At 36.9% G+C, this 12,905-nt stretch overlaps 1 protein-coding gene across 1 annotated transcript; it reads left to right on the forward strand.

Annotated features, from left to right (window-relative positions):
* Window positions 1-371: 371 nt before the first annotated feature.
* On the forward strand, window positions 372-4,496 carry LOC110667374 (L-ascorbate oxidase homolog). Its single transcript, XM_021828185.2, has 9 exons — window positions 372-548; window positions 641-803; window positions 914-1,023; window positions 1,637-1,907; window positions 2,484-2,580; window positions 2,701-3,046; window positions 3,211-3,576; window positions 3,652-3,730; window positions 4,027-4,496. The coding sequence occupies exons 2-9, from the start codon at window positions 660-662 to the stop codon at window positions 4,228-4,230; spliced, it is 1,617 nt and encodes a 538-aa protein (XP_021683877.1). The 5' UTR covers window positions 372-548; window positions 641-659; the 3' UTR covers window positions 4,231-4,496.
* The last annotated feature ends 8,409 nt before the right edge of the window (window positions 4,497-12,905 follow it).

Genomic DNA, 12,905 nt, shown 5'->3' on the forward strand with positions numbered 1-12,905 from the left:
AACATGATTTATCATAAGTGTATATGAATTTTCTTTATTTTATGCGTAAATTTCATATAGAATTTATAATTTCAATGCTTCTTTAAGAAATAATACCTTATATAAGACAAAGTGAAAAGAAAAAAGAAAAAAAAAAAAGCAATAATCAAGCGCAATTAAAGGGATGTTTGGTCAAAAGTATTTTCCTCGTTACAGCTTCAAGAAAATAGCCTTTTTTTTTAACAAAAAAAATATAATATTTCTATTCAGAAAAAACTTGTGTTCAAAGCAAATATGATTGCTGAACACCGAAACGCGTGAATTGCGCCGAATATCATCACAATCTACAATCTTAAAATATACATGCCAAATTAACAAACCCACATTTTGAATGATTTTTTCTATATATTTGTTTAAAGAAAGATAAGTGTTATTCTGTGCTATGCAAGCCCACATTTCACACTGAACCAGTGAAGCTCCTTTCGCGCCTTGTCCTCTATTTAAGCCTCACCCATCATCCCTTGTTTGGACAGTGACCCAAAAGCTTCTGAAACGAACCACCAACTTTGGTAAGTGGTAATATTGTGTTCCTTCTTTGACTTTGATGGTGATGCCTTATTCGTTACTTAACTGGTTTTGGTGTGATGGCTACTGGGTTCAGTGGAATTTTAGCAGATTCGATGGGAAAAGTACTGTTTCTGAGCTTACTCTGTGGAGTTTTGGCTGTTTTCGGTGTTTCTCTGGTCAATGCAGATGACCCATATAGGTATTATACTTGGACTGTGACTTATGGGACTATTTCTCCTCTTGGTGAAGCCCAACAGGTTGGTTATGCTTCTTGCTTGGTTGTTTTGGGTGCTGATCGTCGTAAATTTGTAAACTTGGATTTTTTTTTTCTTGGGTGTCTCAAGTTTTGATTTTTGAATCTTGAAAGGTCATCCTTATCAATGGCCAATTCCCTGGTCCTCAACTCGATGTGGTCACTAATGACAATATCGTTCTCAATCTCGTCAACAAGCTGGACCAACCTTTCCTCTTGACTTGGTGAGTTTTTTTTTTCTCCTATCACTGCATTTTCTACTGTTAGTTTCTGGGTTTTCCTATTTCTATCTATCTTTTTATTTACTCAATGTTCTGAATTCAGAAATGTAATGAGAGTCTATGTTGTTCCTTCTGACTCAAAAGGATTAATCCTTGAAACCTGGAAGAAGGAAAACTGCTGGGTAATTTAGGTATTTTTTTTGGGAATAGCAAATTATCAATTTCACTCTTCCTTCAAGAATCAGGATCCACAATGTGGGTCTTTTCTTTCTAGCAAAATGGTGGTTTAACATGCATTATTTGGAATTCTGGTGAATTTGAAAGTTGAGTAAAAGAAGAAACAATCAATGTGTTCCTGATTCAGCCAAATCTCTGCTCCAGATTTAGTGACCTTGACATGAAAATTACTGAACTTGCTTTTATCCTGGTTCTGGTCCTTCTGGAGGTTTTAAAGTTTTTAGTTACTTTTAGGGCTCTGTTTGGTTAGCTTCTTATAATTCGTGCGTTTTTTTAGTTTTTAATTTTTAATCATGTGCTTTCTGCTAGGGGAAAAAAACTTTGACAAGGTTTTGCATTAATATTTCTTTTTCATGTCTGGTTATTGCATTGTCAATAGGAATGGGATTAAACAAAGGAAGAACTCTTGGCAAGATGGAGTGCTGGGAACCAATTGCCCCATCCCTCCAAACTCAAACTACACTTACAAGTTCCAGACCAAGGATCAGATTGGTACCTTCACATACTTCCCTTCAACTCTACTTCACAGAGCTGCTGGAGGGTATGGCGCACTCAATGTATATGAGAGACCTAGAATTCCAATCCCTTTTGCAACCCCTGATGGAGATTTCACTCTGCTTATTGGTGATTGGTACAAGACGAATCACAAGGTGAGCAAGCTATGTTTTCTATCTGAGTATGCCTCTGTGGCTTTGCAAATCATACTGATTCTTCTTCATGTCTAAGCAGTTCATTTCTTCCCAGACATTGCAAAGTGGTTCTGGCTTGTTTGATTGTGCTTATGTGTTTTGTTCTCTTTCTTGTTCAAATTTTGTACTGAATATACTGCATTTCCCTTTTTCGTCTAAGGAAAATTTGCACTCCATTCCACAGTTAAGAAGCCTAAGATGTTGCTTTAGATGACTATAAATCTAAAAGCATGTGTGTAATTTTAACTGGGTTGAATTGTTTTTTGTAAGCTACCATTTCCCTCTTTTCTTATAGAATCGAAAGTTATGAAATAAAGCAGCAATGAAAATCATGGCAATTAGGTGGAATTTGATCATCATATGGTTTGGTGAAATTTTCATTTCAAAATACTGCCTTTCCTTCAATGCTAGGTAACAGTGAGCTAATCACCAAGGGCTACTTGTTTCTTGAGTTTCCTCTGCAGACATATTTTTTGTAATGCTCTGACTTCTTATTTTGCCTCCGAAATCCATATTAATTTGTCTTTATGTTTGCAGACATTACAGGCATCTTTAGACTCAGGAAAATCTCTTCCCCTTCCAGATGGAGTGCTCATAAATGGCCAGACTCATACTACATTCAGCGGTGATCAAGGTCATTTTCTGCCGTTATCGTTATTCTCAACTTCCTAAGGATGTTTAGTGTTTAAACTTTTTTATTTTGTACCATCTTAGAAATTCTTTTACCAACATTTTTTTTGCCTTTTGATTTCAGGTAAAACCTATATGTTCAGGATCTCAAATGTGGGCTTGTCAACTTCCTTAAACTTCAGGATTCAGGGTCATACGATGAAGTTGGTTGAAGTTGAAGGATCTCACACCGTCCAGAATATATATGACTCTCTTGATGTGCATGTTGGACAATCTGCAGCTGTCTTAGTAACTTTAAATCAGCCTCCAAAGGATTACTACATTGTTGCATCCACTCGTTTTACCAAGCAAGTCCTCACTGCAACTGCAGTGTTACGCTACACAAACTCTAAGGCCCCAGCCTCTGGACCCCTGCCTGCTCCTCCTACTGGCCAATTTCACTGGTCTATGAGGCATGTTAGAACTTACAGGTATAGATGAAAACTTTGCTATTCACAAGGTAGATGTGAACATACCGAGGGGAGTGATAAACTACTTGACACTGTTTCATCTAAGAATATTAGGTGTAAACAATTAGTTATTTGTGTAGAATGATTATATTAATCCTCATTATTATTATTTTTTTTACTTGAAGGTGGAATCTGACTGCAAGTGCAGCCAGGCCCAATCCTCAGGGCTCATTTCACTACGGAAAGATAATTCCTAAAAAGACAATTGTCTTGGCCAATTCAGCACCTTTAATAAATGGAAAGAAGCGCTATGCAGTTAACAGGGTCTCCTATGTTAATCCTGATACCCCCTTGAAGCTTGCTGATTACTTTAATATCCCGGGAGTCTTCAGTGTGGATTCCATCCAAAGCCTTCCCTCTGGTGGTCCTGCATATGTAGCTACCTCTGTTATACCAGCATCACTCCATGATTTTGTTGAAGTTGTTTTCCAGAACAATGAATACGCCATGCAATCATGGCATCTTGATGGTTATGACTTTTGGGTTGTTGGGTAAGTCAAAATGTTTAATTGCATCTACTTTGCTACTTAACTAGGTTCTAATTATTCCTGTCACACCATCTACAGTTATGGAAATGGCCAGTGGACTCCAGCCAAGAGACGCTCATACAATCTAGTTGATGCAATTACCAGACACACTGCTCAGGTAAACTAATCCTGTAAATCCATGGTTCTAGGGATTTTAGTTTTGTAAAAGCAAAGATATTATCCACTTGAGAATGGGAGGTGGAAAAATCCATAGCCCAAAAATTAGACATATAATGTAACAACTTAGGCAGTTTACATGAACATTATGCATTCTGCAAATTGCAGCCAGGAAATGGACCTTCGGCTTAGCTATGTAATTAGAAGCAGTGCAAGGATAATGAACCTATTTTCATTCCATTATATGTATTTTACTCTTATTTTTTCATTTCTTGATATGCATTCATTTTGTTGCAGGTATATCCAAACTCATGGACCGCAATACTGATCTCCTTGGACAACCAGGGTATGTGGAACATGAGATCTGCATTGTGGGAGAGGCAGTATCTTGGGCAGCAGCTTTATCTCAGGGTCTGGACTCCAGTCCACAGCCTTGCTAATGAATATGATATCCCTAGCAATGCTCTACTCTGTGGGAAAGCTGCCGGTCAGCACCCTTAGTATGATAAACTAACCAAATGGTAATCTGTTTTCTCAGTCATGAGGGGTTGACTAGAAAAAGGAAACAGAAACAGAGATTAGAGAATACATATTTAAACGATTGGTGAATTGTTTACTGTATATTAGATTTTGGCTGCCATGCTTATTAGATAATCATCAGCTTTAAATGATTTGTATGTTGTCTTTCCCTAGAGGTTTGCATTTTTTACAAATTGTTATTTTTTGTTGGTTTATTATATAGTTATACATTTTCCATTCCCACCAAATTTGATGGATTAATTATATAAATAAGATGAACACTATTGTATAATTTTAAGCTCATTGGAGTTTGATGAGCTTGTTTAATTCGGTCTTGGCAAATAGGCTTATTTGTTTGGATAATTAGGGAAGAGAGATCTTCATTAGGCACCTCAAGGTTCATAGTTCAAACACATTCCATTTTCAAGTAGCCTTACTTCTACCATCAGAAGGCACCAATTGTAAATAGACTTGTTAATGTGTAAATGCAAAATCAAGAATTTGCTCATGGGTTAGATGAAACGAAGTTTTCAGTTTACCGTTTTACACCATGACTGACTGCTCTACATTGCCCAACGGAAAAGAACAGAACAAATTATACAGCTCAAGCAAAGGCCAAATAAATTTCAATAGGAACAGAAATGCATGCATGTAAAGTTTCCAACTGCTGGAAAAATGCAGTTGTGAGTTGTGCGGATATGATGTCAGGTAGGGATGACAATTCTTCCAACCTAATTAAACCTGTCCTGCACTTGATCAATTTCTTTTTTATCTCGATATTGTGTAGACTAGGAATGAGAACGGGAAGAGATGGTGCCTTTATTCCGAATTCTTGTAACTCGTTACACATAATAATATATTATTTTTTTATTAAAATAATTTATTTCTATATATTAATGTATTTAAATATTATAATTTTAATAAAAATATAGACATATGTAACACCCCTAAATTTTAAATAAATTAATTTATATGTAAATATTAGTATTTTATTGTATTAAATATTTGAGAATTTTTTTGAAATTTTCTGATTTTTAGAATCGGGTTTGATTTTCTGAAAATGTGAAACTTTGATGATTTTTAAAAATTAATTTAAAGACCACGTGATAAAACTAAAAATATATTTAAACTCTACAAATTTTTCTGAGTTTTCTGAAATTTTTTCGGAATTTTTGGGCTCCGTTTTTATTCTCAAGGCAGAGTAAAAATTTAATTTCGGGTATCATGAATCGGACCGGCCAATCGAACTGGACCTGATCGGACTGGTCAAATCAGACCGACCCTCTTCCTTTTCTCCTCTTCTTCCCCGCGCGTCTCAACTGCCTCTCTTTTCTCTCCATTTTCTCTCTTCTCTCTCCTCCCCTTGTCGCTCCACTACCGCCCCTCTCTCCCCAGCTCGCCTGCGCGCCTCCAGAGACCCTCCTCGCCGTCGGCCGACGCTCCAGGCCACCGGAAAATCACCCCAAAAACTCACCTGCGTACACGCGACCCTTCGTCTTCCAGGGCCGATTTCGGCCGATCCAGCCACTGATTGGACCGAGTCTTGTCCCAAAACCCATTTACACCTTGAGAGCTTTCTATAGACACCAAGAACACAAAAATTCATTGTGCGGTTTGTCCAATTTTTATCCGGAAAGTTTTAACCCATTTCGATTTTTAGGCTAGATTTCTCGCAAACCGTGAACTCCACGAAAAATCCGAGAGTACCGGAGTGCTCCCCTTGACGAGAGCTTCGTGGCAATACCCATTTCAAAATTTTTCGACACTGTTTTTTCATAGGTCCCACGGAACTTCGTAGTGAAAATTCCGTAAAAATTATGTACTAACTCCCGTGTTGTGGGCTTTGCGTAGGTATGCTCGTTTTGCCGAAATTCAACAGTTGCTCGGGTCTATAACTTCGGGCCGGGCAGACAGGCTATCGGGAAAGCTTCAGAATCGGGTTGAGGTATAGACTACCCCACCGTTTTCAGATGTCCCAGACGCGTCCCAAGGGTCGGAAGTGACATAGGTAAACCCGAAACCTCATTTTTCTTAATTATCTAGTGCCTGATTTCGATTAAAAATCTATAAAATATTTGTGGTAGGTTAGAAAATTATAATTCCTTTTGCATTAGCTTAATAATATTGCTAAGGACAGCGGGGTAAAATTTTAGAATTTTTAGAGTTCATTTGAGTAGTTTTTGCAAAAAGATTAGTTATAGGGACTAAATGATAATTTTTCAAATTTTAGTGGTTGACTGTTTGGATGGGCCCAGGAGGGGCCATGTGATGTGATTGAGTTGTGGTTGTGTGACTTGCGAATATAGAAGTGTATTTTGAACCCTTTTGCAGGTTGGGTAGGTCCTAGGTATAAGGGAGACTCTGCCGAATTTTCAACACGACTTAGGGTGTCTTTGGTCCTTTCTAAACTTGTATTGAGTCAAATATATTAAATAATTTTAATGAAATTATCAGGTGAGCCGGGACAGCCTTCCTCTTCCGTGCAACCACCGCAACGACCTCGATTCAAGTCTGTGAGTAAAATATTAATTTTAATTATAATTTCAATATTATTATATGTTCAGGCATGCCCATGCATCACTTATAAATATATATCTATATAGTTAAACACTAGGCACGTTTTATATTGCATTCTTAATTGATGATATGCTATGGATGTTGTTTTATGGTAATTTGGAGTAGTGTGCGTGTGTTGGCGTGCGTGTGGTGTATAGTATTGGTTATGGATAGGACGGGTCGACGCGGCTTAAGCTTGACTCGCTGGGACCCGATCCTTTTATGGATAAGTCGAGGTAGGCATTGCTCAAGATGATCTTGCTGGCCCCCACATTTGGTTTATCAAGCAAAAGTCCGGCTTGAGAGACACTCGCTGGCAGAGGTTGGATTAAGAGAGCTGTATAGAGGATCAGCTTCCATATATGTACTGTTTTAACATTATTGGGCATGTGAGTGCTCCAAATTGCCTTTTTGCTGTTATGATGTAATTTGTATGAAAATTTTGATGATGTTGCATTCCACTCTTCAGGATGCATTAGCTTTAGATAACTATAGAAATTATGGTTAAAATCGGTATTTTACTCTCTGAGTCGAACGCTCACTCTTGTTCACCTTATTTTTTCAGGATACAGGAGATTTCTTGTTGAGTTCTAACCTGCATCTCTTCTTCGCAGGCAATCTATTAATGTCTATTATGCTTGTATAATTTTACTAAATTCTAGACTCCGCATGTGTTAGGAGTATTTTTATTAATTTGAAATTGTAATATAATATTATGTTAAATTTGTAAGAACATTAAATGCATGTATGTGTGCGTGTGATTGGATTGGATGAGGGAGCTGAGCTCCCATTTCATTTATGAAATGATGAGTATGCGGAGGGTGAGCTGAGCTCCTCAATTTATAACTCTGTCAAGTTGAATTCTTGAAATTGGGCTTAAAATGAGCCTTAGAATTGAATTGTCACGACCCAACCTATGGGCCGGACCGGCACTAGGACCTGGGCCAGCTTAAAGCCCCCGAGGCCCGTAGTAAGCATACTGTTCATTAACCCAACTCTAAGGCCCATTTGGGCCCAATTTCAAGAAAACAAACGGACAGAGTCCGGCCATAAAATGGACTTACCAACGGGGAGTTTTCGACTCACCCGACCTGTAAACACAATGTATAGTCAATTGGGGAGCTCAGCTCACCCTCCACATACTCATCAACATAATAATAAATGGGAGCTCAGCTCCCTCATCCAATCCATCAAAACAGACTTAAAATATTAAGTTTACAGGTCCAACATGAATATAATATTACAGACCAAATTCAAATAATTACTGCTAACACATGCAGAAATTCTAGGAGTAAATAAAATTACACAAATATCGATAAACAACCTGCGAAGTATAAAAGCAGGTTAACCCAGAATAAATATCCTCCTGTGGCCTGTAAAAATTTTTGAACAGGAGTGAGCGTTCGACTCAGAGAGTAAAATATCAATCTTAACTATAATCTCTATAACTATCTGAACTAATGCACCCTGTAGAGTGAAATGCAACATAAACAACATTTTCACATCATAACATCAAAAGGTAATTTGGAGCACTCACGCACTCGTAACATCATTCATAATATATGGGAGCCGATCCCTATACACTCTCTTAAATCTAACTCAGTGCCGTGAAGAACTCATTTCGGACTTCCACTTAAATACCAAATCGGGTCCCTGAAGAACTCAAGCCGTGTCTACCCCAAGGACCGGTCCCTGAAGAACTCAAGCGTGTCTACCCGTCCCATCCATAGTCCACACCACATCACACGCACGCCAACGCACGCACCGCCTCCAAATTACCACAACAACACTCATGGCACATTAACGCTTATCAATGCAACATAATTCGTGCCTAGAGTTTAACTACATAAATATATGCATATAAGTGATGCATGGGCATGTGAACATATAATAATATCGAAATTACAGTTAAAATTAATATTTTACTCACGCACTGACGACAAATTATCGTGGCGGTGGGCGGAGGAAGAAGGTCATCTGCTCACCGACAATCATATTACATTTATTTAATACAATCGACTCAATACAAACAAAGAAAAGACCAATTACGTCCTAAGTCGTGCCGAAAATCCGGCAGAGTCTCCCCTTTACCTAGGACCTACCCAACCTGCAAAAGGGTTCAAAACACACTTCTATACTCACAATCCATATATCAACAGTTCAATCATATCACACAGCCCCTCCGCCCATCAAATCAGTCATCCATCACAATACGCAAAATTTCAATTTAGTCCTTATTATTGATCATTTTTGCAAAACGCCAAACAAGCTCTAAAAATTATAAAACTTTGCCCCATGTCCTTAGCAATATTACTAAGCTATTGCAAAAAGAATCGTAATTTTCTAAGCTACCACGAATATTTTATGGATTTTTAATCCTATTTAAGCACTAGAAAATTACGTAAAAACAAGGTTCAGGTTTACCTTTGCCGATTCCGACTTCGGGAACGCACTCGGGACGTCTGACAATGGGGGGCTAGCCAAAACCTCGGCCCAATTCGAGACTTTTCAGAACAGTCCATTCGCCCGAAATTTGCGCATCTTGCCAATCAGCGAATTTCCGTGAATCGAGGATACCTACACGAAGCCCATAACATGGGGGTTAGTACATAAATTTTTCAGAATTTTCTAAGCTCATTTAATGCTCGAAAATACACTGCGAAGTTCCGTGAGACCCACCGAAAAATGGTGTCGGAAAAATTCGAAATTTATGTCGCTGCGCTCTCGACGAATGGAGCGTCTTTGGTGGCCTCGGTTTTCTCGTGGATTCACGGTTTTAGAAATCTAGCCCAAAAGTCGAAATGGGCTAAAATCTTCCCGAGCTAAAATCGGACAATCCGCTCGATGGATTTCGGCGTTCTTGGTGTCTATGGAAAGCTCACGAGTAAATGGTTTTGGACACAAGACCGGTCCAATCGGTGGCCGGATCGGCCGGATTTGGCCGGAGAAGTCGGGGCAGCGCCGCAGGGACGTTGCGCGCGTTCCGGCCGTTGAGCCGCGTCACTGGCTGGCGCGCTACTGCTCGCTCAGGTCAATGGCGCGGCTAGGGCGGAAGGAGAGAAACGGGAGAGAAAAGAGAGAGGGACGACGCGCGCGGGAGAAGAAAAAGGAAGAAGGAAAAGGGCCGGTCCGATTCGACCGGTCCGATCCGGTCCGGTTCGATTCGGCCGGTTCGATTCAGGATACAAAATTTTAAATTTTTACTCTGCCTCGGGACCGAAAACGAGGTCTATAAATTCCGAAAAAATTCCATAAAACTCAGAAAAATACGTAGACTTCAAATATATTTTTAGTTTTGCCACGTGGTTTTTAAATTAATTTTTTAAAAATCATCAAAGTTTATATTTTCGGAAAATCGAACCCGATTTTTAAAATCCAAAAAATCTAAAAAAAATTCCTAAAATTTAAATAAAATTAAAATACCAAAAATACTCATAAATAATAAAATTTTGGGGTGTTACATGAATAGTTAGCCTTAGTACGGGCCTCGAGGGCTTTAGGTTGGCCCAGGTTTTAGTACCGGTCCGGCCCATAGGTTGGGTTGTAACAATATATTATTAAAATTATATTTAAAATTTATATTTTTAACTTATAATTTATTTTTTAATAAATAAACTTATAATATATAATATTAAAATAAAAAAAAATCCCCGCCTCGACTCCACACTCTTGTAAGGCAGGAATGGAGAGCAATTCCTGCCCTTTGACTTGCTCCATTGCCATTAGACTAGAAAATAAATTATATTATAAATAATTTATTTCACGTAGGATAATAAACGTGAAATGATAAACCGATAAATAAACAAATATATATAGACGAGCCTCAAAAAATTGTGAACCCCATTTATTTTTTTATTTTCTAAAACATTAGTGAATATATTTGAATATGTGTATATTTCCTATTATTGTGGTTATTAATTGTTATTTTAATTTGTTCTTATTATTTTCTAATTGTATAAATTTTTCCTAAACTTTTTTCCTTTACTTTACATATAATATTTTTGTTTGAAAAAGTATAGCTTAGTATATAAAAGAAATTTTCTAATGAAGAAAAAAAAAATATATACAGACTCCTCAAAATTTTTAATATTAATTTATTATCATTATAATAAATAAAATTTAATTTATTAATATTATTATAAATCATAATTTTTAAATTTTTATTCAATATAATAAATATACAATATTAAAAATAGATGGAATGAATAAAGTGCATATGTCCGAGAATTACCTATAAACTCATTAATTTAATATTTAATAGTAATTGTGATGTCAACGAATAAATTTCATACATTGACTTTAAACTTAGAGTGTTGTAACTGTATTGTCTTTAAACTTAAATTTGCAACATAAAATCTTATAAATTTTATCTAATTTTCCAATTAACTTGTTGATGTGGTAGGCATAAAACAAAAAAAAATTTTTTTTTCTCTCTCTCCACTATCTCTCCTCCCTCGATCTCTCTCGCCTCTGTCATCACATCTCTCTATATCCTTCCTCCCATTTCTCTATCTTCTTCACCATTCAAACACGAACAGTGCTCACCTCATTCACAAAATCAAATCCTGATTGCTTCCCTTCTATAATCTCTATTGCAAAATCCAACAACACTTCACAAAACCAAACCCATCAGAATTTGATCTAATAATTTGCATTTTACAGATGAAAAAGAGGTTAAGGGCCATGGGATTACTCAGCTACCAATAACTTCATTCATAGGGAAAAAGGATGATGTTTCCAAAGTAAAAATATTTTTCATCTTTACTTTTGGTGGTTGGACCCGAAGTCAAGACTGCTAGAGAAGAGGAAGACAACGATGTAGGAATTTTAAGGATTCTTTGTTAATGGGTCAGAGATAGAAGGTGGGGGTGAGCATTCGGTTCAAATTGACGTGGCTAGAGCTTGACTCGCTGGGACCCGATCTTTTTATGGATAAGTCAAGGTAGGCATTGCTTAAGATGATCTTGCTGGCCCCCACATTTGGTTTATCAAGCAAAAGTCTGGCTTGAGAGACACTCGCTGGCAGAGGTTGGATTAAGAGAGCTGTATAGGGGATCAGCTTCCATATATGTACTGTTTTAACATTATAGGGTGTGTGAGTGCTCCAAATTGTCTTTTTGCTGTTATGATGTGATTTGTATGAAAATTTTGATGATGTTGCATTCCACTCTTCAGGATGCATTAGCTTTAGATAACTATAGAAATTATGGTTAAAATCGGTATTTTACTCTCTGAGTCGAACGCTCACTCCTGTTCCCCTTATTTTTTTAGGATACATGAGATTTCTTGTTGAGTTCTAACCTGCCTCTCTCATTCGCAGGCAATCTATTAATGTCTGTTATGCTTGTATAATTTTACTAAATTCTAGACTCCACATGTGTTAGGAGTATTTTTATTAATTTGAAACTGTAATATAATATTATGTTAAATTTGTAAGAACATTAAATGCATGTATGTGTGCGTGTGATTGGATTAGATGAGGGAGCTGAGCTCCCATTTGATTTATGACATGATGAGTATGCGGAGGGTGAGCTGAGCTCTTCAATTTATGACTCTGTCAGGTTGAATTCTTGAAATTAGGCTTAAAATGAGTCTTAGAATTGGGTTAATGAATAATTAGCCTTAGTATGAGCCTCGAAGGCTTTAGGTTGGTCCAGGTTCTAGTGCTGGTCCGGCCCATAGGTTGGGTCGTAACAATATATTATTAAGATTATATTTAAAATTTATATTTTTAACTTATAATTTAGTTTTTAATAAATAAACTTATAATATATAATATTAAAATAAAAAAAATCCCCGCCTCGACTCCACACTCTTGTAGGGCGGGAATGGAGAGCAATTCCTGCCCTTGACTTGCTCCATTGCCATTAGACTAGAAAAGAAGTTATATTATAAATAATTTATTTCACGTAGGTTAATAAACATGAAATGATAAACCGATAAATAAACAAATATATAAAGACGAGACTCAAAAAATTGTTAACCCCATTTAGTTTTTTATTTTCTAAAACATTAGTGAATATATTTGAATATGTGTATATTTCCTATTATTGTGGTTATTAATTGTTATTTTAATTTGTTCTTATTATTTTCTAATTGTA

The sequence above is a fragment of the Hevea brasiliensis genome, chromosome 10 (assembly GCF_030052815.1).
Source record: "Hevea brasiliensis isolate MT/VB/25A 57/8 chromosome 10, ASM3005281v1, whole genome shotgun sequence".
In the NCBI taxonomy this organism is placed as follows: domain Eukaryota; kingdom Viridiplantae; phylum Streptophyta; class Magnoliopsida; order Malpighiales; family Euphorbiaceae; genus Hevea; species Hevea brasiliensis.